Consider the following 26369-nt stretch of genomic DNA (forward strand, 5'->3'; position numbering starts at 1 on the left):
CTTCCTTTTATATGGTCGCGAGCCTACCTCCACAATGGACACCATCCTTCCCTATCGCCCCGATTCTTCCGAGACAACATCCCTTTCCGACGCCCACATGTATGCCGAAGAAAGTCGACAACTTGCGCGCTCTTTCACCACACAACTCCAGCAGCACCAGAAGCACCGTCGGGACCCCTTGGACCCTCCCGCGTCATATCCCTCCGGCGCACTCCTTTGGCTCTGGGTGCCTGCCTCCACTCCCGGCCTCCCGCTATCCTATCCTGCTTTCCCGCTATCACGGCCCTTACCGCGTTCTTCAACAAACTTCTCCCGTGAATTACATAGTTGAGCCCCTTGACACCTCCCGGATCATCGTCGCCGGGGGCGTACACGTGGAGCGTCTTAAGCCCTACTACGATCCGACAATTCTTTCGTCCCCGTAAGTCGCCAGGATGGCTTCTTTTCGCCGGGGAGGTAACTGTAATGGGAACGACCGGCAGCCGTTCACGCGGAAGGACGAAGAGGAGAACGAAGTGCTGTGCTGGTTTCGGTGTGACTCCTGGGTGCCTGCCTCCACTCCCGGCCTCGCCACGAAACTGCTTTCCCGCTATCACGGCCCTTACCGCGTTCTTCAACAAACTTCTCCCGTGAATTACATAGTTGAGCTTCTTGACACCTCCCGGATCATCGTCGCCGGGGGCGTACACGTCGAGCGTCTTAAGCCCTACTACGATCCGACAATTATTTCGTCCCCGTAAGTCGCCAGGATGGCTTCTTTTCGCCGGGGAGGTAACTGTAATGGGAACGACCGGCAGCCGTTCACGCGGAAGGACGAAGAGGAGAATGAAGTGCTGTGCTGGTTTCGGTGTGACTCCTGGGTGTGTGCCGCCGTGACGCGTCTTTGATCAACGGCCTTGGACCTGCGCTTCGAAGACGCACCTGTACACAGTATTATATTAATCGGCGCAAGGGGCCGTCGCTGATCTAGTGGTACACAGCGGAAACGGTTCTGTGACTTTGTTTCTTATCCAGGAAAGGCTGACCATGCATTTTTATCCAGAAAGAGTGCACATAAAAAGATGACGCATATTCGGGGCGCACACCAAGCAGATTGTCTTTTAGCACTCAAAAAACTTTTGAGCTTATTCTGTCATGAATGCAATTTTTTTTTCACTTACCGGCAGCTGACTGGGAGGGCTCACAGGTCGCCAAGCTCAGAGCAGACAAGTTGACATAATTCACCCCGAATCATGTTCGCCATCATTAGAACCAACAGGTTCCTGCAAAGACCATGCATACACATAGCCATGTATGGAATGGAAAAAAAAAAACTACATTGAGGACAGCTGCAGTCTCTCTTCTCCGACGTTATTTTTTAGTTGCATAGGGTACGTCATAACTAAACTAATTAACTCACAAGGTTGCCAACAGGTTGTTGCCTTCTTTTCAAGGCAGATAACACCTCGGAGTGGCACACGGTGGAACTATTCCAATGCTCGGTTGTTCTGCAACGTGCTGGAACTCTCAGCACTCTTCAAAGGTTTAAATATCACCCCTAGTAAAATCTCCGCCATTCGCTAAGGCAACATGGTGATACGTCTAGCAAAAATGCATTCCAATCTGCCTGAATAGTCACTCGACTTACAGGACTTGTACAAAACAAGAATATCTCGACACTTCGTGTGGACCTAAACGCAAACGTTTTGTGCGGAAAGGCAGCCGCACCGTCAGCTCCGGCGGCTGATCCGTGGCTAGTCATAAGAAGGCAAGGGTGGTACACTAATTCAAAAAACAACCAAAATGCTGAAGGTCTTATTCGTTCGGGGATTAGCTGCATTGTCATAATCGTGGATCTATCTAAGAGCAATCCTTACTTCATGATGTTGAAACTGCTGGGAGAGGTCAGTGCTCCTCGGCCCACTAGGACAAAGCAAATTTTATAGTCTGATAATCTAGTTAGACTCTCTGTTGGTGTTGAGAAAAGGAAAGGCACAGTAACTGGCGCATAGTGTCGGTGGATACCTCAACTGCACCGTGAGCCACTTCCGTCCCGCCTATCGGGAGAAAAAACAACCATGAAGGCTAAAATCTGCAGTTTGCAGCTAGAGTTGCTGCTTTTCGTTTGTTGTCCCTTTTTTTGGCATAGAAAACACTCTCTAGTGCATTTTGTGGATACGCACACGGGGGACGAGATTTTAAACAGGAAGTACTTTCTCAACAGCCTTGTTTTCATCGGGTTTTCGAATCGCCATCCTGGGGATTCGACTCAGTAATTACACAATATATAATCGGGAAATAGAAGTCGTTAGGAACGCATTTTTGCGTATATATTAAACTTCAGCATCATTGCACACCACTTCTACTGCACTTTGAAGCATTTTTAAGAATAAACCATACAAGTTTCCACTAGATTCCAATAGAAGTGATCGATCGAATGTGAGGGCAGCTTTACTGCGTTGAGTTCACAAAATTTTGCAGTGCATTAATCGCAGAGTTTGCTTTGCAGGCTGCGCACTGTGTGGGTTAAAAACGCGTGCTTGGTATAAAGTCGCTACTGATGCGATCACGTATAGGGGGTAATCACGTGACGTCATGTGAACCATTTTTTTCTGGGGCACATAGTTTTAGCAGTGAAAGAGGCGACGATCTCATTAGACACGCCCACAGCCTCTCGCAGTTCTGCACAGGCAACAAAATGGCAGCCGCTGTGACGTTAGTGAGTACTCCCTTTAGTGCTCTTCTATCCGGTTCGTCCCGGCGACGAACCTGTAGGACATGCCAATCAATCAGGAAAAAAGGATAGCCAGCAAAGGCTTACCAGGCCCTTGCTGTAATACGAAGGCGCTGATGTTGTCTCCACTGACTCGTGTCGCTGCTGCAGCGAAAGGCGTATTGCCGACGAGTCAGTGGATTTCCAGTGCATTTCCCATGGACGATCGTGGCGAGGCCGGCCATTCTGGAAGGGGAAGACTGAGGCAAGAAAAAGTACATCGGGTCCAAATGACTTGACTTCTGTTTGTGACAAAGAGGGTAGAAGTCGTCGCATCATTCCGTTCGCGCCTCGTGTTTTGCATTGTGCGATCAAGTAAACCGTGAGGGTACAACGTTTTTTGAGTCAGAAAAGCACACTCCGAAAAGCCAAATCAAGTTTTGATATGATGCTCTTCAGATGAAATTTATAGAAGTTAATGAACAAAGGAACACTCTACCTGGTTTTATTCCAATATGGGGAACTTTAGAACATGTTCTTTAGTCATGTTCTCAATAGTGCCCTCAGCACTTAATATTAGTTCTAAATTTTGTCGGCCTGGTATGCTCCGCGCGTTTTAGCCTTTTAATGCCTGCTTTACAGAGCAAGCAATGAAAGAATCGGTACCTCCACGTTATACTTTGTTAGCGCCGCCAAATTAGATTAAGCAAAATGTCAAAATTAAAGAGCAATTAGCTTATGACCCTTTTAAGCCAACTAGTTTGAACTTAATGAAAGGCCAAGTCGAAGGTATTCAACCAGCTCGAAGCCGAAAAGAGTAAGTTATATTTCTCCAACAGACGTCCCAATTTACAGAGCATTTGCTGGACTATGGCTTGTATTCGCAAATTTGCGGCGCATTTTTTTTTTCACAACTAGTATACTCCCAATGGTACTTAAGCTTTGACCAGAAAGCACTCGATGTTGAGAACATGTTGACATGAACCTCGCTATCCAAATTCCATATAGTGGCGAGTACACGGCGTTGAACAAATGTGTCGCAAAATGACATAACTTGACTGTGAAGGGTTAAACAGGAAGCTATGTAGGAAGTGCCACCTCGACCACTCTCTAGTGCCCATGTACAAGACCTGGATTCGGCTGCCGTGCGCACCGTGTAACTATGCAAGGGCGTGCAGAGACTCAAACCAGGCTTCCGACAGAGAGTCCAGCATTTTCCCATCCTTCTGTCTTTAGGCATAAAAGCCACCACTTTACACAAACATAGCTTGACTCAGTCACTCTTTACTTCAAGTAAAAAGTAACTCACAGCGGTCTCTCTGCTAATCTCTGTCGGCAACCAGATGGATTGCAATATTGAGATGTGTTGGCAATGCACTGGAATAAATTAGAAGGGCATTCATTCGAGTTGAGATTTTCCGCGCTCGAACAGTAGAGCAGCTGTCACGAAAAGAAACAAAGCTTTCGCGGTCGAAATGCACCGTGTGGGTATGTTGAAATCCAGTTATTGCGAATTACATGTTGATCTGCCATGGGCAGCTATAGCCACCCCACGTCGCCTTCCCGGTTGTGGGGTTAGGCTGGAGGGCTGATGTTCACCCGCAAAACAAGTGCTGTCCAGAAGCTGTAGCTGTCCACAAATGAACGTCTTTAAGGCAGCCGTATGCAAGTTCAAATGCCTTACCCTTGAAGTTTGCAAATATTTTGGTATCAGTTTTAGCATCCATCTTATATGGATTGCGCATATTTTAAGCATTTTCTTATCAGCTTTCTTAGACTATTGTTTTCTCAAATGTAAATTCAGATATGCTCCGTCCAGTTTAAAACTTCTGCCTTACAACAATGACAAGAGCAGATTTGCACATACAATTTCTGATCCAAGAAAACAGTTAAATCCTTAAATTCTATCGTGGAAATCAGCCTGTAACTATAGTGCCTTGACGTTTCTCTCACAAGATTTTTCAAGTAAAGTGTATACTGAGTGGTTACCTTGCGGAAGTGCACAAATTATACCGATGACTAAACTGCAGAAAAAAATAATTTGCTGAAGATTTTTTCAGAGAAACAATCTGTTCAAGTTCGAGACCCACCTAGATGCGTAAAATCGTCCCTGCACGATTTGTCTCAGCTCTAGCTTGTGCCTGGTTTTTAAACTGGTCGAGGGCCTCGTTTTCCTGGCTCGCTCATTGTTGCCAGGAAAAGTCGGAGGCTATGAGGGAACAAAAGGCTCCCGTCACTCAAAGCCCTCCGCCCTCTTTACTCAATGCTTTCCGAAGGGGCCGGTACTAGACGGCTGCTATTCGACCAAGAGTGACCGGACCCAAAATCATGGGAGTGTAGGCCGTACCCCAGTTGCCGTAAGACTAAGAAATATTTGATAACAATGGCTGACATAAATTCTACATGCATTTTTGCCCGCTCAAAGAAGAAGCACGTTCACTGTAAATGAGCACCAGGACACATCCGCTAAAACTGCAATGCATTCTACAGAAAAATACACGTTGATCCTAAGCGTTTCTCACAGATATCGTAAAGAACAAAAATATCAGGCAAGAATTGCTCTCCATTTAAAAAAAAAACAAGTGGCAGTAGCAGTATTGAAACGTCAGCAACGTAAGGTGCCGCTATACAATGACGCTATACACTATCTCTCATACTTAGGGAACCGGCTGGGCTATAAGTAAATACATGTGCGTGGATTGTGTCGAGTCCGAGCGGCAACTTCTACGCTCACCGGCGGCCATCACGTGGGGCCTTCACGGCAGTGAGGGGCACGAAGCTTGTGGGAATCCTGGCTTTCCGCCGTCGCCTTTGCGCGGCTGTGCCGGCCTCCCGCGTTGTTTCTCCTCTTTCCCTTGCTCCCGCCTCAGGCGGTGGAGAGGCGGCTGGGTGACTAATCACTGTCATTTAGCCACAGCTCCGCCCCAGCTCCCCAAGGGCCTTTGCCATTGGCGCCTTTTGGCGGGAATTCGCGACCCGTTTGGGCGGCCGCGTACCGCGCGACCGTCCGAGCGGGGCCCGGAGAGAGAGATCCCTCCGAGACAGCGTAAGGTGCGTACGTTACTGTTTGTCCGTGCCGGCCTTTGCCGTTCGGACCAGTGCTTACTCGAGCTCGCCCGCACGTGTCCTCTGACCTGCAGCGGCTCGAGCCTGTCCAGCGGGGTCCAGCGACCTCCGACAGGCGTACCTTGCGTTGAATGCCCACTCTCTCTCGCAACCGGCCCAACGGTCGACACGAGAGAGAGATCACAGCACTGCCGCGGGGACATTCTCCTGCAGCGGCGTGCTAGCGGCGCACATTGCTCGAGTCGCTTCGTGCGCGCAGCGGAGCCTTGCTCCTCGCGCGCCCCCGGGACGGGGTGACTATTGAGTGCGTGTGTGCCTGCTGAAGGACGACGTGAATAAACGTCTCCTTTGTGAACTTGGAGGCTTATTTCTTTGCGGCGAATCGCTCTCCTCCCAGCGGAGGTTGAGTGCACTGCATCGGTGTCCCAGTGTGTGTGTGGTGACGGCTGATCGGGGCCCTTGGCTCGCGCGAAGCTCGAACCCGCGGTGGGTGGTGGCCTGTGTCCACTTAGAAACCCACAAGCTAAAGTCAGCTGCCAGACCACGCACGTGTCGGCATAGGTCGACTTCCCTTAGCTAGGTTCCTCCTCTGAAGGCAGCGCCGTTTGGATGTGGGGACACGGTTCTCATACTTGGCCCAGCCAATCTTGTGAATGATAGTTGGCTACTTAAAGCAATATTTTTCCACGTTTCGGGGACTCTACCCCACCAGACCCCTTCGGTTTCCTTGCCCGCGATGATTCTTCTCTAGTTTTTCGGAACAAGGGAGTGGTGGTGGAAAACATTTATTTACACATGCACTACTGGAGGTATTGCATGAGCTGACCCAGAGGGGGCCAGCGCTTACAAGTACTAGGTGGAGGTCCCTAGTTCGGGACCCCAGTGGCGTCGGCCGCCGCCCGGGCTCGCGCGACCAAGGCCCGTTGGGCCTCCAGGTCAGAGCAGCCGAGCAGGGTCGCCTCCCAGTCCTCCCGGGTTGGGTTGGCGTGAGGGGGGATAGCAGGGTTGGAGGGGCAGGCCCACACCATGTGGTAAATGTCCGAAGACTTCTCCGCACAGTGCGGACAGCTTCCCGAGAAAGAAGGGTCGAAGTGTTTGAGAGCTGCCGGGCACAGCAAAGTATTGGTATACAGGCGAAGCAGAAGCCGCTCCTCCGCCTTTGAGAGACCTTTACACGGGCGGGGATAAAGACCGTGGCCAGATTGATATAGTAAAACAATGTCTTTAAAGGAGTAAGCGGGAGTGAATTCGAGGTCCTGATCGTCGGGGTCGGAGGGGAATGTCCGGTGAGAGAGCGCGCGGGCGGCGGCGTCAGCTGCCTCATTTCCCTGAAGGCCCATGTGAGCAGGAGCCCAAACGATACGCCGGTGCGCGGGGTCCCCGGTGTAGACGCTGTTTTGGAGAATGCGGTAGGCTAGGTATGGTACCCAGCCCTGCTCGACGTTCCGACATGCCCCTCGCGAGTCGGAAATAATTGTTTTTAAATTAGAATCAGATGCAGCCAACTCAATGGCGACCTCCTCCACGTGTGTTATGTCACGGGCTCGGAAAGTAAGGCCGTTCACTGTTTTGGATTGATGGACGACTGCGGCCGTGTACCATCCCCCATGGTGGGGGCCGGAGACATCCACGTAGAATACGCCGGGTTTCGATCCATAGTGGCGGGCCAGGGCTTCCGCCCGTGCCAGGCGCCGGCCATTATGGTCTTCACAGTTCATGTTCGCGGGAAGAGGGCGCACGTGGAGGGCGCATCTCCACTGGGATGGAATACGTACGCGCTCTTCCATAAGAGCGGTGTGTTGGATGTGCAGTCGGGCAAGGAGGCGGCGACCCGACGATGTCTTTGAGAGACGTGTGTATTGGTTGGTCAAGTGGGCTTCCCGAAGCTCCCGAAATGTGTTCACCATGCCTAGCCCCTGGAGGCGCTTGTTGGAGGTGGTCACGGGGAGGCCTAGAGCCCGCTTAATAATTTTGCGGAGGATGACTTCGAGTGAATCGTCGTCTTGGTTCCGCAGGTGGAGGTATGGAGTCGAATATAGAATTCGACTGGTTACAAATGCATGCGCCAGCCGCAAGGCGTCCTTACATCGTAACCCCCCGCGCTTGTTAGAAACCCGGCGGACCAAGCGGCCTACCTGGTCCCCCACCTGACGAAGTTTGGCCAATGTTGTTTCTGACCGTCTGTTTTGATGTATGAAGAGCCCCAATACCCGGACTTCGATATTTTTAGGAATTGGACCTGTCTCGAGAGACAATGAAATTTTGGCTGTGCACTTTGGTGAGGGGCGTATGTGCACAAATTCGGACTTTTCGGTGGAGCATTGGAGGCCGCAGCGGCGAGCATAACGGTCCACTATGGTCGCCGCCTCCTGCAGGTTGGCCTCAATATCTCCAAGGGAACCCTGTGTGGCACACAGGGTGATGTCATCGGCGTACAGCGCATGCTGCACACCGGCGACAGCGCCCAGCTGGGCCGGTAGGCGCATCATAGCCAAATTGAACAATAGGGGAGAGAGCACCGCGCCCTGGGCTGTACCCCTGGTTCCTAAATGAAAAGGGCCATGTTCTTTATCCTGGATTCGAATGTAAGATTGTCTGTCGGTTAAAAATTGCCGAATGTATTGAAAGGCGTTTCTACCGCAGTTAGTTTGAGAGAGGTGGGTGAGAATGATCTCGTGGGTAACGTTGTCTAATGCACCCTTCAAATCTAAGGCGAGTACGACCTTGTCATTGTGAGGGCATTCGACGGGGTCGAGGACATCCCGATTTAGTTGTAGCAGAACATCCTGTGCAGATCTGTGTGGGCGAAACCCGAACATGGTGTCTGCGAAAACGTGTTTGGATTCCATGAACTCGGACAACCTGTCACGTACCATCGTCTCCATGAGTTTGCCCACACAGGAAGTCAGAGAGATGGGGCGGAGGTTGTCCGTGCTGATGGTCTTGCCAGCTTTAGGAATGAAGGTGACCAGGGCGGTCTTCCAGTGGATGGGGAGTGGCACTTCCCCAAGCCAGATTGAGTTAATGTAATTCAATAAAGACAGGTATGCCGGGTCGGGGAGGTTGGCTAACATTTTGACTGTAATTTTGTCCCGACCCGGAGCAGTGCCGCGTTTCATTTTTGCCAGGGCTGCCCTCAGGTCGTGGAGCTGGAATGGTTGATCCAGCTCAACGTTCTCAGAACCTGCATAAGAGTACGCCGGCCCGCGGGTGTCCTGGGTGGTGCACAAGTACTGGTCCTGGAGCTTGTGCGCCAATTGAGTTGTGTTGCCCTGAAAGCTGTGTATTGCTCTTTGGAGGTGTTTTTGAGTTTCCGTGCGTGTTTGCGTTGGGTCAATTAGGGCGCGAATGAGCGGCCACGTGTTCCGGCTTGACATTTGCCGCGCGGCCGTATTGCATCGGGCCACCCAGTTGCAGTCGGCGAGTTGGGCCGCATACTCAGCCGCTCGTTGAGTGAGCTCGGCGATGCGAGCTTCGGCTGTGCTTTTGCCGGCGCCACCGACGGACGAGGCAATGCCGGGCCTCCCAGAGGTGGAGCAGGTGGTTGTCCACATCCGAGACCGCCTCTGAGAGTTGAATTTGAGTTTCGGAGGAGCGAAGGCCAGATACTAAATGTTGTGACCAAGACTGGTAGCCTTGCTCATGTATGGGTGTGGTAGTGTTATAATTTTGCGTGAACTTGGTCCAATCTAGGAGTCGGATTGCGTTGTTGGTCGTGCGAAAGGATGTGTCCTAATCGTAGTGTTCAGGGGGCAGTGGTCGCTGCTGAGGGTTTCCTCGGTGTTGACCCAGTCTGCATACTGAATGTTGCGGGTGAAGGTCAAGCCCGGACAGGTATCCCTAGTCACGGAGTTGCCGATACGAGTTGGGTGGACTGGGTCAGTGTGATGAGTGAGGCCCAGCGCTGACGCAAGCTCCGCCAACTTGCGTCCTCGCTTCTCTTCACGGCAGTAACCCCACATCCGAGCGGGAGCGTTGAAATCGCCCACAATCAGGAGGGGGTCCCGACCCGCAACTCTCAGCGCGCGGCTAAAGAGGTCCGCGAATGATACATTCGGCAATTTCGGATTGCAGTATACATTGAGTATGTGTAGCGGTGGGTTCTGCTTGCGGAGTGGGAGGAGGGTCACCATTACATAGGAGTATTAAAGTTGCATGTCTAAGTCGACCTGGTTGGCTGTATAATTTCTATGGACTAATAGACAAGACAAGGGGTCCTGCTGGAACGTCCTATAATTTGTTAGTGCGGCGCCTTTCCCTGGCTCTTGGAGGGCAACCACGGCTGGCAAATGCTGAAAGGTTGAGAGGAAAAGTCGGAGGTCGGCCCGCTTGGAACGGGACCGGAGCCCCCGACAGTTCCAGTGAGTAATCGTAATGGGGGAAGCCGATTTGTAAAGGGGGGAGCGCCTACACCGGGTGTGTCCCGCCATGCTCAGATTTAGAGGTGAGAGGTGGAAGTGAGGCTGCCCCCGAGCCAGATACTGTTGTGAACGTGAATTTCTAACACCGGAACGCTCCCAGTGTTGCGCGTTCGGCCGGTGAGCTACAGAGACGCTCCCCAAGAACGGCGTCGAAGCATGCGTCTCTCCGAGCCCGCACGTCGTCATCGTGGAGCGCGTTGTGCGTTCGGGCCGGACAGCTACCGGAACGCTACCGGGGTTGGCGTTCAAGCCTTGCCGGGCAATCAACCAACAGGACGCACCTGATTGGACGAAAAGGGGCGGGAGTCTGTGCCGACTCTATTTAAGGGCTCCCGTCTCATGTGTCTGTGTCTTTTTCCTGTTGAGATACATCGTGCCATGTATCGTGCTTCTCGCTACTTGTAAATATGTAAATACATATACCTTTTTTTTCACGCTGCTCCTTAACCCCCTCGTCTCTTCATTGCTCCGGATGGTCGGCGACAGCGGACCCGCGTCCCGACGGCAACTGAGAGCCCGCGTCTCAACAACTGGTGGCAGCGGTGGGATCGAAGTCAGCTCTTCGCATCGCCTAGCAGAGTTCGCAGTTGCAAGAGCTCCCACGTTGGTGGACCCCATGATCGTGGCTCTGTGAGTGTCCGACCTTTCTTCCCTGAGGTATTTTGCCAGGCTTTTGAATTTAGCGTCAATGCTGGCAGGCTTTCTTTGGCAGTGTTGTGAGTACTGATTGTTGTACGCATTGCTAAGAAGAGATAGGGGATCGGTCGAGTGTCTGAGCGCATCATGGACCTGAAATCTTTGCAAAAGCCGGATCTAATTTTGATCAGCAAAGAATTAGGGGTTGAGCGTGGGAAGGCCATGCGGAAACCGCAAATCATAGAGGCAATAATTTCTTGCGGAGCGGACGATGAAGAGCTTATCGAGACATGGGAATTGATCAAGGAAAGGGAAGCGGCTGAGAAAGAACAGCGCGAGCTAGAACAGAAGCAACGCGATCGAGAGCTTCAGGTTCGAGAGAAGGAGCTCGAGTTAGCACGCCGACAGCAGGAAATTGACCTAAAGAAACTGGACGCGGAGTCGAAAAGAGCCGAAGCCGGCGTCGCTCAGCCACCATCCCCCGGCCCAGGAGGAAGGGAAACAATCAAAATTAAAGATTTCATGCAACCCTTCCAGCTAGGCGAGGACATTGGTATTTTTTTGGTGAACTTTGAAAGGACATGCCAAAAAAACAATCTTGGGAAAGATGGGTGGCCACAGCAACTATTGAGCCTGTTGCCGTGTAAGGTAGCGGACGCGATCGGGAGACTGAGTGCGGAAGAATCGGAGGACTATGAGACCGTGAAGGCAAGCCTCCTAAAGAAGTACCGCCTGTCTGCCGAGGCTTTTCGACAGCGTTTCAGAAACGCCACTAAGTCTAAAGAAGAATATTACCTCGAGTTTGGTTATAACTTGAAAACAAACTTAGTGGAATGGTTAAAGAGCGCAGGCGTTCACGCGGACGCAGGGAAGATCATGGAATGCATGTGTCTAGAGCAGTTTTATGACACAATTCCGGATCGAATGCGTTGGTGGATTCTCGACAGGGCCGAGGTAAACACTGTTGAGAAGGCTGCTGAACTCGCGGAAGAGTATGCGTCACGCCGCGTGTTGCTTGAAAGTCGTGGTACAAGCAACAGGTACAAGCAACGGTACCCCGCTAGGCATAGAGCAGACGAAACAGGCGCGAAGCCAGTTTTTAAGAATGCCGGAGCAGTAAAAGGGGACGACCGTCCAAAAGGAGATGCGGACGCTAAAGTCCGAAGTGATAAAAGGGGGCAGCGCTCCCATCTGTGTGTCAGCGACCAGCCTAGGAACCCCGCTTGGTCAGCTGAGGACACAACCGTTGCTCAGGGAAGTAACGGCAGGGAAGGTTTAAACCCAGAAGCAGATGCTGCTTTTAACAGTGAGTCAGTTGTTATCTCTCAGGAAGAGAGTAGTGAGCTCACAGGCCAGCGCAGTGAAGGATTCAAAGGAGACGCTCCTTCGATGCGGCTGGTGAGCAACAGTAGCCAATTATTGGAGGCGCTTTGCTGTAATCAGAGTGACTGTGAGTCACCTGAGGGCGTCGCTGAAACGCCAGGCCAGAACGCAGCGTTACCCAAAGGGAGTGGTTTAGATAGAGTTGCGGGCCAGGTAGTTAGTGTCATGGGGTCGGATAGCAATCCTCAGGAGAGCAGGTTGCTAGACTCAGCGAAAAGTAAAGTGCAGTCGGAACAATTTGAGGTTACGACGTGCCGTGACTCATCGAAAGCGCGAGCCGATAGTTCAAATCCAAATGGGAAAGGTGGCTCGGTGCTGAGTCAAAAAGCAGATGTGAAGGGTGAGGGCACCATGAGAAATGGAGGTGTGCAAGAAAGAACTGCTAGGGCAGTTTCCGAAAAGCGGCTGCGTGCAAGGAGAGCCAAGCCAAGTGGTAGTCCACAGAGAAAGGACAAAGGACGGGCCAAAAACGTCATAAGGGTGAAGGCACGTCAACATTGTAATCGTGCAAGACTTTCACCACGGCACTCCAGATGCGATAGGCACCGCACGCAGACCAAACTGACTACATGGGTTCAAAGAAAGCGAATGCCGCCTGCCCCATTGTGGCGACACTGCAGAAGTTTTTGCACGAGGAGTGAAACGCGCGGTGAGCCACAAAGCAGAGCGCACTGCTACCGCGTGAAAGAATCCTGGGAAAAAAAGGAAAGGAAGGGTGTTCAGGAACTGAGAAAGGAAGGCACCCAGGCATTTTTTTCATATTCGATCATCCTCTCCCTCTCGCATTTAACTTTTTATGTGCTGCTCAGGCGTTGGAGACGCGCGGCCGAGGGCGGAACGAATCATTGTCGTGTGGCGTCTGGAGCTCGCAGGGGTCAGCGCCCACTTAAGAACTTCGGTTTTTGTCGTGTACCGCCTGCTAAAGCTACTGTCGGTCAGCGACCGAGCAGGGCGCGACTGAAGAATAGAAGCGAGTACCTTCCTTGAGTCTAAGCATGGTTTTCAAACGGATTGGATCTCGCATATATACTTCTGTACATTGTCAGTTTGAGGTTTAGTCCTTTCTCACTCTAAAGGAAGCCCTGATGAAGGATTCCCTGTTATACAAAACAGATTATACAAAACAGTTCATAATCCAGTGTGACGAGAGCAACAGAAGAATGGGTGCTGTGCTTTGCCAGACAGATGATAAGGGAATGAACACCCAATTCTTTATGTAAGCAGGAAGCTCACTGCCAGGGAAGAAGCATACAGCGCTTCTGAAAAGGAATGCGCGTGCCTGGCGTGGGCGATAGAAAACTTGCCTGCTACGTGTCTCGTACGAAGTTCATCGTACAAACTGACCACTGTCCTCTAACCTGGCTAGAACGCATGTCGGGCAAAAATGGTCGCCTCCTGCGCTGGAGCCTTGCTCTGCAGCAATTCAGCTTCGAGGTTCAGTACAAAAAAGGAAAGGCAAACGCCAACGCAGATGGCTTAAGCCGATGCTTCTAAAAAGGGAAAGGAATAGAAGGGATTTGGATGGGCTGTTAATTTTTTTTTTCTGTTTTGTAGTCTTCTTTTTTTCTACTCGCGAAGAAGTCTGTGATGCGACAGTGCACTCGCGATTGAACCTGTCGCCTGTCAGCGAAATTGTTGGTAAGATAGAAGCCTGGCAGATCCCTGGGGAGATGGAAGGGCATTTGCTCGCTGCTGTTGTGTCCGGTCCAGACCACCTCCCTTCCAGACCTGAAGAGACCGGTTGGCGAGCAGATGACAGCCGGCGGACAAAGACTAAGCCCCGACCTCGGCACTTCGCGAAGTGGCTGCGGACCTCTTCCCTTCGTGCACGATTTTCCGGGCGGGGGCGAGCTGTTGTGAACGTGAATTTCTAACACCGGAACGCTCCCAGTGTTGCGCGTTCGGCCGGTGAGCTACAGAGACGCTCCCCAAGAACGGCGTCGAAGCATGCGTCTCTCCGAGCCCGCACGTCGTCATCGTGGAGCGCGTTGTGCGTTCGCGCCGGACAGCTACCGGAACGCTACCGGGGTTGGCGTTCAAGCCTTGCCGGGCAATCAACCAACAGGACGCTCCTGATTGGACGAAAAGGGGCGGGAGTCTGTGCCGACTCTATTTAAGGGCTCCCGTCTCATGTGTCTGTGTCTTTTTCCTGTTGAGATACATCGTGCCATGTATCGTGCTTCTCGCTACTTGTAAATATGTAAATACATATACCTTTTTTTTCACGCTGCTCCTTAACCCCCCCGTCTCTTCATTGCTCCGGCTGGTCGGCGACAGCGGACCCGCGTCCCGACGGCAACTGAGAGCCCGCGTCTCAACAATACCAGGGGCTGAAGCTCAGCACCTAGAGGGGGGCAGCTGTCTTCGTCAGCATCAAGGTCATTTACTCGGCGGGACAATCTGGAGGGCCGACCAGATACGTCCTTAAGAGGACCGGCTCTGCGAGAAAGGCGGGTGTTAGTCGCGATGTGTTGAGCGATCATAGAGGGGATAGCCTCCATGACTCTAGCGATGAGGCGTTCCATCGCTGTCTCCAAGAGGGTGTCAAATTTGGCATTAAGACGGGTTTCGAGTTCGGCAAGGGAAGGTTCCAGAGCCGGCGTCGCCGCCGTCTCACTCTCCATAGCGTCCGTGTCGGAGTTACTAGAAGGAGGTGGAGTTGTTTTAGCCTCTAAAGCTTCAATTTTGGCAAGTAGCATCTCGTTTTGTGCCCGGAAAGAAGCTACAATGTTGTCGATAGGGAGCCTACATGTCGCGCCCCCTCCCGGCTTAGGGTGGTGACTTCCTTTGACACAGCAGATGCCGCCTCCCGCTAAGACCCATGTTGCCAGCGCGCGCGTTGTCATGGTTACGGGAAGACGCCGCGCCATCTTGTTCCCCGCCGTACATAGGCGCGCATTAGCTGCTGCAGCAGTTGCGTCTTCATCGCCGTTCATCGTCGAGTGGGACAGTCATAAGTTGTCGGTTGTTGCACGAAGTGCGCCAGAAAGCTTACGCAGCAGCAATGCCCGGGTGTTGCGTTCCGCAGTGCTCGAACCACTGCAGGAACGGCACACGGATGTTTCGTTTCCCTGCTGACCCCAACCGAAGAAAACGTTGGCTGGCACAAATTACATGACAATTAACTAATTACCGGTAATTAATTGAGACCTAGAATTAGTCCGGTGCATTAAGATTAGTTCAGTGCAATTGTACTCAACATAAGCTATCCAGCGATATACGACTTAGTGATGTAGCGTAAATTTCAATTACATTACAATTAACTAATTACCGGTAATTAGTGGAGACCTACAATTAGTCCGGTGCAATTATACTGGACATAAGCTATCCAACGATAGAAAACTTGCGGTGATTATGCCTGACATAAGCTACACAGCCACTACGGCCACATTCTGTGCAGGCCGCGCATGAACCAAGTAATTAATAAGCATTAAAAAGTGGGCCTGCGGAATCTTTTGATTACCGTTATAACATTGAATTCTGAACGCCCAACACCTAAGCTCGGTTAGTGCTCATCGTGACGAGGAACCCTTTTTACGTAATTGATAAGCGCTGCCTTTTGGCGTGATGACGCGCGCAGTGTAATGCACCGTCGCTGAGAACTGCTCTATGTCGTCGGAACGGCGTCATCTGTTGGTACTAGCTTCGAAAGAGACGCCGATAAACTAGAATATAAACTAATGTTGTAGATCGCCCCAGCGACCACGCCACTGAAAGCCGGGGATGCTCTCTTCAAGGGGACCAACATGGCTGCCCGTCATGTTTAGCGGCCGTTTTCGGCAACACTGGGAGAGATGTCACCACCCTAAGCCAAGCGACATGTAGGCTCCCTAGTTGTGGAGCCCAGCGTCAGCCGCCTAGCAAGGGGGAGGTGAGAGGAGGTGGGAGGAGGAGGCAACCCTGCCTTAACCGCTCACCTGTTTGCCATTTTTGACGGCGTTGGCCCAGGAGCCGGTCGCGCCATTGTTGTTTTGGGAGCGGGCTTGCTTCTCCTGGCCGCCGTGTGGGGGCGGTGGTGGCACTTGACAGCTTTTGGCGTCCTTCCCGCTGGTAGGCGTCTGCCGTTTTGAAGCATCGCTGCCGATGCTGCTTGGGTGACGTGGCTGCCTGCCCGTCCCGCTGGATTTCCCGCCCTTAGGGACGGCTGGCTTGGTATGGCGATATTTTGCAGTGCAGTCCCGCGAGTTCGTGGCATGGCCACCACCACAAACCGCACATTTTGGCTGACACTCGTGAGGAGTCCGCACCCCCCCTTTTATGGGTGTCTGCTGTCCACACAGGCCATACTTGTCTTGGGTTGGGTTGGGGCAAGAGTCCACCCGATGGCCGACAGTTCCACACAAGCTGCAGGCCGGAATAGTGCGCAAATATGGCTGCACTGTGACAATCTCGGAGTTGTAGTGCACGTATCGAGGCCTCACCGTACCGGCTAAGGTGAGCCTGGCCTTATTTGACGAGCCGAACTTGCGGATATCCAGTAAAGTGCCGCTCCTCCACTGTACGCAAGGTTGGAGAGACTCAGACGTCTCTTGGTTGGCCACCGTAATGACCCCATAGCAGACATCCTCTTCATGTTCTTTCAGATGGCCGGCGAGAGGCACATCTCCTTTGGTCGATTTGATGGAAAACTCGCCTAGCAGACGGTCTGCGACGTGGGCATTCCGGGTGGTAGCTAGGATCAAATTTTGCTCCTTGCATAGGAGGAGACTCAACTCGGCCGCGTTAGGCGCCCCGAGGAAAGCGCCGAACGCTGCACCGAGTTCGCCGTACTGAAAGGCGTCCCGGATGACCAATGATTTCCGGGGCTTGATGACGATGACAAAGTCGTCTTGGGTGAATTTTGGTAGAGGCTTGGGCCTCCATTTGGTCACAGGTTTGCGGCCAGCTTGGCGGGTAGCAGCAGCCTTATCGGTGGTTGGCGCGGCGTTCGCCGCTACCTTGGTCTCTCGTCTGGAGCGGCGCTCAAGCTGACGCAGAAGATTTTCATTGCGGATCGGGTCCGCGGGCGCCGATTTGGGTTCCACAGTGACGGGAACGGTCGACCAAGACATGGCGTCCGGGTCATAGCCGCGTTGCAGAAGCGTTTCTGCCATCTTGCCGAAAGCGGCTCCCTTGCAGCCGAACGCCGGCGCAGCTGTTAGGCTTAGCGGCGGCGCCGGAGGCGGGAAGGAAAACCCGCTCTAAAATTTGTAAAAGTCGGCCCACCTAGATGAAATTGGTGTCCACAGATGCCGATGAACTTGCCAACTCCAAAGGCAGCAAAATTGATGTGGTCCGATGACTTGAGCCGTGGCTCCTGCCAAAAAATGACGGAGCCGAAGCGCCGCACGCCTGGCAAACGCCGGTTCAGGTGTCCACCCCCACCCAAGGGAGGCAATGCCGGCGCAACACGAGGAGGGCGGCAGCGTAACAACCAGAAGACGCCACGGCGTGGCGTGAAGGGCGTCGGTGTCGTAATGAGGCGGACGGCTTGACTGCTGCATGCGCAGGCTCGGGATATCTGCCATGTTCGGTGACCTGTCGCGTGCTGTACCGTCAGCGCAGTGCTCCGCTCTCCGCCAGCGGGATGATGTCTCTTGGTGGAAACAATTCCTTCGGGCTCATCGCGCCCGGGCTTAGAGTATTTGCCCAGCTTTAGCTTGGGCGAAAATTCGTTTGTAATATTGCTGGGAAGTCGGAAGGCCTCGATTCCTTTGCGTATTTTGTTGCTAGCTGGCGTTATTGTTGTAGCATTAAATATTTCTTTCTGCGTCAGCGGCATTCCTGGGCTCATTACAGAGAAAGCGTTTCGTACAACTGTGGAATGAACCAGAATTAAGGTCAAGTTTCACATTCAAATCGCGAAGAAATTCCCGTATTTTCCGGTGTATAAGACGCGGTTTTTTTTTTTCAAAAATCTTGCTGGTGCGTCCTATAGAATGGTGCGTCTTATATGCGAATTTTCCGATTTTTTTTGTCAGTTCAGAAATTACTCAGGTTCATGTTCAAGCTTTTTTCACCGAAAAAATATTAGTACCCATAACGCGGTTGTAACATGGTTAATACTTCAATACGGAGACCACCGTGCGCAACTTTTTGAGGTGAACTTTATCATGAAACGGCGGGGTTGACCACTTCCGGGATCTTAAAGGGGCTGCGAAACACTGCCTGGGGGAATACCGGCTATACTTCAGGTGGGTTCTTTATGTCACACAGATGCTGACTTAAGAAGAATTACAGGAATCGATGCACAGGAACGGGAGTTATTCAGTGAAGAAATTTCAAAATACAAGCAAACAAAACGCTGCCCTCAACTCGATTTTGGCGGGGCTTCACACTCCTATTTCGCTCTCCCAATGACGGCACCTGGCGCAACCAATTAAAACAGCCAGCCAGAGCACGTCGCGGAAGTTTGCACTCCATGGTTGCCTGTTCTCTGTGAGACTGGCAGCGTTGTTTCCATGCCACAGCGCCCCTGGTGGTGTATATTTATTTTACTTGTTTTGCAGGGCTTTTATCTAAGAGAAACAAATTGTTTTTGTTGATATAATATAAAACTCAGACAGGTGACAAAATGTGTCTCTATTTATTCACACAATTTGCAGTATATTTACTGTTTGTCCGGTCATCAAGCTCGCGCCAGGTGATGTCATATCCGCTGCTAAAAACCCGCCACTGTGTGGCGACACCATCAGAGCCATGAAGTTGTTTTTGGGAGGACATTAAAATATTAAAAAATGGAATGTACGCGGTATTACCGACGCTAATAGCACCATTATAACTCACGGTATGCAATCAACAGGCAAAACAGTTAACTAAGATTGTGTTTCTGGGCCCCTTTAAACACGCGGCCGTTTCGGAGGCCCCAAGCAAAGGTAATGTGAAATGCCAAAGGATGGCGACAGTCGCCCTTCTCGCCATTGTCAAGACAAGCCAAGAGAAGCCGATATTTTTTTTTTAGTCAGCATTTGCAAGTACGAAGTGCGAAGAGAATGCTTCAGACGTGTTGCCTTTTCAATAGCGCATCCGAAGATGAAGATTTTGAAGGTTTTATGTAAAAAAAAAATTGTTATGGACATAAACAGAGTTCTTTCGCTTTTTTTTCTTTTGTGCTAAAACGTGGCCTGGTATGGTGTGAGTGTTGACTTTTTCGATCACTTAGCGTTGCTTAAGAACTTCTCACACGTACGGTGCATTTTGCGATGGTCGCATAAGCATGTTTAATTAAGCCTCACTAGCCTAACTGGGTAAATTGGGGTTCGTCTTATAAACGGGTGCGTCTTATATACCAATTTTTTCAATGACAGCCTGCATATATGGCGGGTGCGTCTTATACAAGGGTGCGTCTTGTACACAGGAAAATACGGTACTGCAAGCGCTCCGCACAGAAATATTCGCATGTTTCTGGGATCAATGAAATTCAGAATATCCACTCGCAAGTTGACAGGCAAAATATCCTGATGCCTGAAAATTTACTTTCTAGCAATAACTACACACCCTGTGAAGATACCTTGCTTTCGGGTACCTTCTTTTTTGCCTGGAATTTGTGCCCCGGAAACTAATTCAAAAGAAGTTTGTACAACTTTCATTTCCCCAAGCTGCACAGTGTATTTACGTCGCGGTTTGTCGCACCTCGGGCCCTGCCACTTCCTGGGGCTCTCGAATATGCCTTGAATATTTCACCAATAATGCGTAAGTCGATTTGCACTCCATCCAGACAAGGCAGGCGCGCGGTAGCGAATAAAAGGTTACGAATCAAGAGAGCGACACAAATCCGTTCCCACAATGCGTGCCAATATACTCAGCCTCATACTGGCTTCGACTATGTGTAGGACGAATTATACATTGCCTCAGTAAGAAGTTGACATGCATGCGTACCTTGGGTGTCGAGTCGGAGCAGAAGCTTCCACTCGAATGCGGCCACCACGTGGGGTCTTCACGGCAGCCAAGGTCATGAAGACGGAACGTGATGCCTCACTACGCACGTGACGGGTCACATTTCTTCCGTCGCTCTGGCTGCATGCCGATCCTGCTCCGGACTGATGCGGGGACATGCTTCTCATATTTGTCCCTGTCATCTGCAGAAAGATGGTTGGGTGTTCATGGCATCGCGAATAATCAATGCTTCTCGAAAAGCCGCCGCGCTCTCGCGCTTGAGGAACCAATGGCGTATTAGAGCTGCATGTGAATTTAAAAAAGATGCTTGCACAATTCAATGTATTGGATGTCCCCGGTGCTTGCCCATACCTCATCTAAGCCAGCCTAGTAAAGGGCATTGTAGTACTAAAGGGCCCAGCTATCCTGGAAAGTGGTAGCTAAATGAACGGTTGATGGCAAGAGTTATGGTTTGCTTCACGGTGGCTGATCGTCCCAAAGCAACGCAGGCTATGAAGGATGCCGTAGTGAAGGGCTCCGGATAATTTCGACCACCTGGGGTTCTTCACGTGCTTCACGTGGGGTTCTTCACGGGTTCATCGTACAGTACACGGGCCTCTAGAATTTCGTATACATCGAAATTCAACTGCAGCAGCCGGGATCAAATTTCGATAGAGGCGAAATTCCAGAGTTGCTGACCCAATGAACGCTGTGACCTATTGCTGCAGTGCCACCCCAAAGAATTCTGCGCCTTAATGCTGTAGTGCAGCGTGTTTGCCTCAATGTTGTCATTACTAACGCATGCAAACCACATCTCTTTCTCACCACCACCACGTGCCTCAAAGTGCGATTGAAGCGTCTGCTTACCCAGGGAGCCAGTTATGCGCACTTCCTTTCACTGGAATAATGGGAGTCTACAAGATTTTCAACGCCAGCGCCTATGAACACAATGAACACCGAAGCCCTATAGAAATGAAAATTGAAAGTTTGCTTTCAAGAAGGAAAGGATGGTCTAACATATCTCTGTGGACACTGGAACCCACGCCGTATGGGAAGGAGTAAAGTAGTGAAAGGAAAAAGGATGAAAGAGGTGGGACTGCGGAACAATTTTGACCATCTTGCACCTTTAAGGAGCACAGATATGGCATAGCACACGGGCGGATTTAGCGGTTCACCTAGCACCCCGTTTCTGCAACAACGGTGTGAATGCTAACATAGGTAGCGCACGTCTGTCACTACTGTCAAATAGCTTAAGGCGTGACTGAGGTGTTCTCTGTCCCAGGAGGACCAGTTATGCACTTTTCGCTTGCTTTGGAAGCGCCCGCAGTTCATCCGTTTCGGCGCATCTCTGGAGTGACTGAAGGTCGCCGAAGGTCAAAGCGATGAAGCAGGAAAACATGGTAGAAAATGGTACACTAGAGCTTTCGCTTTAAAACGACGGTTTGTAAACTAGAAATAATGGCACATGAAAGTGGCCAGCAAATTTTGCGTAGTTTGTAAACTTTCTCGCCTACAGCACCACCCTTCCTTAAAGGCGTGTGGAAGACCGTGCTGAGGTGGTAGCCTAAAAGTATGTTCCAGGCGCCGTAATGGCATGTAACAATGGACAAGCAGCAGGCTTCAATAAGTGTTGGCTTCATGTGGTTTCAAATTTAGTCCTTGCGATGTCCTCGTGATGTCCTTGTGGTGTCCTTGCCGTGTGGTTTTGATCGACAGCGGCCCTAGTATATATTGAGCAGATCATTTATATTTGTTCACTCACCATATTTTACTAAATGGTTAAGAGATTCACGAAAAGTTTGCCTGCAACCTGTCATAAAGCGAAGAAATCTTAGGGAGCCTCGTAATGTTCGAAGAAAGTGGTAAATTACGGTCGGCAAAAAAAAAAAGCAAAAAAAAAACTAAGAGCACATTCCAATTCAAGGTGCATGTTTGGATGTAGCTTGGATGCGCGCATTGACCAGAATCATATTTGTTTATGTTCGATCGCTTATGTTCTACCGTTTATCACCAGTGCTATAGAACACTCATGATGAAGTTGTGGTAATGCGTCGTCATCCTGTGTTTTTTTCTGAGCGTTGTGATGGGATGTAAAAGCGGCACCTTTCCACGAATGTTGTCGCATTGCTGCTAATCTCGCTGTTTACAGACGCCTGTGTGCCTAACGACTACGCAGTAGGCAAGCTCGTTCACTATGAATGCCGCGTGGCTTGCGCTTCACAAAGCTTAGTTCTTTGCATTTGCACATGTGAATGTGCGTTCCACTGCAAAGCTGCACGGAATTCCCAGAAACTTCGTAGTTGAAAATAAAATTCGCTTTGGTTCACTGAATCCGGGCCCCGGACTAAGGCGAATTTTTCTTCAACAATAGTATTTCTGTGGAATTTCTATAGCTCTTTTCCACAGCTGTATTGCTGGGCTTGGGCGGATTGTAATGAGCGCTTACTCCCTAAACCCATGAATTTTTATGAAAGAACAACTGTGCTTCTTTTATTTGCTTCTACCTGTACATACAGAAAAGGAATTAAGACGCTTCCAGCCGAAAATTGCCGACCTAACTGACCTATTTCAATGGTAAGCTGAGGGTAATGGGGCTAAGAACTCTTGTTCCATACAATGCTTCAAAAGTGGCGAATCAAAGCGCGGGCTCTGCGCTGCCTTTTGCAGCAAAGCTAGTGATACAAGACGCTGCTTTATATGAGGCCAAACCAGCCTAATAAAGCCACGTTTACCGATAAGCAACCTCAAGCACCATAGGACAAGAGCCTAAACATCCATATCTGAAATGCTCGCCCCTGGCCTCCCATATACGGGTCTCCGCTGTACATTCTGGTTCTCGAATATGCCAATCCCATCTCATAGATCAGCAATCACTCATCCTCCTCCTGTAGTAGGATGATGACAGTGACGCTGTTAGAAGTGTAGCAACCAGTTAGAAACGCGACGCTGGCATTGCAGACGACTCATTAGCGGCATGTTGCCCCCTTCCGGAACCGAGGCGACGCTGGCTGGTCTGCAAGATGGAGACCAATATAGTGATCACCGTCACTCCGTGCTGGCAACAGCTGCGCATGAACTGAACGGTACGCATTTAGATGCGTCCCAAATAAGTGTACTATGATTTGCTCTTAAAGAAGATTCTGCAAGAAAGTGGATATAAACATGGTCAAGATAGATCACCCCTGTGTGGTGCTCACCAGACAAGGGATATGGCAAGAGGGCTCGTTATGACATACACGAAGGAAACCATCAGTCACTGAAACTAAGGAGCGCATTGGAATGTTTTTGATTTGTGCTGCTGATCAATTGGAATAATACTTGTTTTCTCACTTAAAGACAATTGATTAAATATACAAGACAATGACATGCCGCTGTTGGGATCACAACGTGAGACCTCCGAAGTTCTTGTTCAAACGCGTTAGGAGGAGAGAGAAGAGGAAAGGAGTCTGGCCTAGCAGAAGGTGCCGCATCAATACTCTCGATGGATGGATAACAGTCGCGCCCTCTTTGAAATGGGGTAATTTATAATTTTTTTGAGCAACATATCAAAATTGATCGCGTTGTCTATAAATTTGCTATGTTTCTATCTGCTCAACTTTTATTGCGAAAGCAATACTACTCGCACTTTCAAGCCTTCGCGTGACCCGGCCGCAGTTACGTTTTACCTTTAGCGGAGTGAATATGGGCGACCAACTCGCTCCTTCAGATATCCCGGCTGGAGTTACGCCGCTCCGCGCACCTGTGGCGCTACTGCCGCTGTGACGTCACACGAGCGGTAGATTATGCGTGATGATCTCGCTCCTTCAGAGAGCTCGCCTGCAGCTACAGTGCGTGTTTGCCGCGCTGCGCACGTGTGGCGCTAGTGCCGCTGTGACGTCATGCCAGCTGTAGATTGTTTTCTTTCTCTCAGTTGCAACATCATCAAAAACAAAATATAAAAAAATTATCGAAGACGCTTTGAGTCGTCGCGCAGCGGCGGCCGGTAGCCACGCGTGACCTGTAGACGCGGCGCACTGCGTTCCAAGACGCTTTCAGTCGTCGCGCTGAGGCGGCCGGTAGCCACGCGTGACCTGCAGACGCAGCGCACTGCGTTCCTTCAGTTGGAGGTGGTGCGCTTTTGCTTTCATAACCTACCAGGCTTAACCAAAGCTAAGCCCCCGCCAATTTGTTAACCTTCAACTCGTAACCTTATGTCACCACTCTCCTTCTTTTGAGCCACACATCTTCCAGTTGATATTTGCTGACTTCTACTGCAGACTTAATGAAATATTAGTTGTCTCTAATCCATAGTGGGTCGTCGAGAGTGTGCGCCTGCAACGACAACCAGATTGGACATGGCCACCTTAGAGTGTCTGATTTTCTCTGTCTGTCTGATTTTTTCTCACATTTACCACACACATCATATATAAGTTCAAAGACACCCAGATCTAACTTCAAGTAGCGGAGCCAGTTATAATACGACGAGTCCTTTCTGCTTTGGGTTTCCTATTTTCTATGTAGTTCCATAGTCCACTCATTTTCGACTGAATTAATCCAGTTCTTGATTTCTATGTTCTTTAACCGGCGCAGTGAGAACACCAGACAACAGGAATATATTCGAATCATAGAAATATATCCTAAATCCTCCGTGTACCCGCTGGATATGTCTGCCGCAAGTCCTGATATGTTACCCTGTGTATATATCGTTTCAGCGATATTACAGACACTAACTTGGCTTGTATATTCTTTCAATAGAGGTGTCTTGACATGGTAGTCGTTGGATAACCGGTTTTGCTGATATTACGGGCGATTCCTCGAATCACATCTCATTACCGTTAAAGTTTATGGGGGTTTAGAGTCCCAAGGCGACTCAGACTATGAAGGACGCCGCAGTGAAGGGCTCCGGAAATTTCGACCACATGGGGTTCTTTAATGCGCACTGACATCGCACACTACATGGGCCTCTACAATTTCACCTACAACGAAAGTCGACTGCCGCAGCCAAGATCGAATTTGCGTCTTTCGGGTCAGCAGCTGAGTGCCATAACTACTGATCCACCGTGGCGGCTCACTTCTCATTATATCTGCGGAATGTTTGCGACAAAAATAGGTGAGTGTGTACTAATGAAAGTTATTTGCAATGTGTTCCACCCATTTTCGTTTCTGGTTTGTTTCATCAAAGATTCACAAATTAATGAAACAATATTGCTCAACGTGCAACAGAGACTGGCTTCGAAAAGAGGGCCTTAGATTTGGAGTATAGAAGCTCTTAGAAATTCTTCGTTCTGTAGATGTATGCTCAATTTGATTGGGTTGTGTGGCTTTGGCTTGAAGCGTTTCTGTAGCCTGATATCTGTTTCGGATATGACTTTTTTACACGCTCGCGTTGACAGCGGGAATACTATGCAGATTTTAACACGGCAGCGTTGACCCCGTGTTGCAGAAAAGTCGGTGTCGTCGGTGGCGGCGCTGGCCGTGAGCGAAAAATTCCAGAAGCATTATTAAATAAAACTGAGTAGGAAATACATAAACCGTGGCGAAAAGGATATCTAAAGGATATCCGCAAGAGTTTCTTCGCATTTCCTGACCGCATGTCCTCTCAAGTTTTTATAGGGATATCCCTTGGAAGTAAATGCCAGGAAGGCGCTGTGCGCAAGTGACGTCATGTAGTCTTCTAAAACCAACGAAGTTAAAAGCGCACAGAAAACTACTGTAAAAAATTATGTGTTCCGCATGCGTAGAAACCGTGGAGGAGTTTTATTTTTACAGTGCTAAAGAATGTAGCGTCTGAGAGCTACAGGATCACCCGTCTGTCATGTGAAAGGACTCGGCGCGCATGTAAAAGTACTCTGTACGCCCGCAGACGATCTTTACTGGTATGAAATTCGCACTTTTTAGTTCTGACGGACAATCAGAAGCCATTTTGTAGCTCATCGAAGAGCCTGTCATAGGTTGTCTTCTTTATTAAATCAGGAGATAGCTACCATGCATTACATCTGCTCATGATCAACTTGGATACATTCACAGAGTTGCTGACACTTGGTTGAGCTGTAATGTTAGGGTGGATTCCAATAGAACTGGCCGTTCGATTCGGAGGGCTGGTTTATAGCCTTCACTTCACCACATTTTGCAGTGCAATAATCGCAGAGGTTGCTTTACAGGATGCTATATTGGCGGAATGAAAACGCGCTTGGTAAAATCGCCTGCTGTTGTGACCACGTTGAGCGGGTAATCACATGACGTCAGGGGCACCGTTTTGGTGTCCAGCGCATAGTTTCAGCAGTGCAGGCCGGAGCAGGAGACCGTGATAAAATTAGACACGCCCGAAGCCTTTCGAA

At 50.3% G+C, this 26369-nt stretch overlaps 2 protein-coding genes across 18 annotated transcripts in view; both read right to left on the bottom strand.

Moving 5' to 3' along the window:
• LOC149324560 (uncharacterized) overlaps positions 1-26369 on the bottom strand; it is a 109856-nt gene that overhangs the window by 70256 nt on the left and 13231 nt on the right. For 16 of the 17 annotated variants that reach the window (XM_089565334.1, XM_089565333.1, XM_089565332.1 and 13 more), the window contains 3 exons: positions 20056-20255; positions 2801-2952; positions 1161-1262 (listed from right to left, as the gene is read on the bottom strand). The gene's annotated coding sequence lies outside the window, so the exon portion shown is untranslated. Of the gene's footprint in view, positions 1-1160; positions 1263-2800; positions 2953-17403; positions 17544-20055; positions 20256-26369 lie in introns of those variants that run through there. The other variant, XM_089565326.1, reaches the window with a different exon arrangement.
• Positions 14508-17410, bottom strand: LOC149324561 (uncharacterized). The gene is made up of 2 exons (XM_089565314.1): positions 16116-17410; positions 14508-14637 (listed from the first exon to the last, which is right to left on the bottom strand). Exons 1-2 carry the CDS (start codon positions 17289-17291, stop codon positions 14623-14625), a joined length of 1191 nt encoding a protein of 396 aa, XP_089421440.1. The 5' UTR covers positions 17292-17410; the 3' UTR covers positions 14508-14622.

This window comes from Amblyomma mixtum, unplaced genomic scaffold (assembly GCF_055824585.1).
Source record: "Amblyomma mixtum isolate Tamu unplaced genomic scaffold, ASM5582458v1 scaffold_23, whole genome shotgun sequence".
Classification (NCBI taxonomy): domain Eukaryota; kingdom Metazoa; phylum Arthropoda; class Arachnida; order Ixodida; family Ixodidae; genus Amblyomma; species Amblyomma mixtum.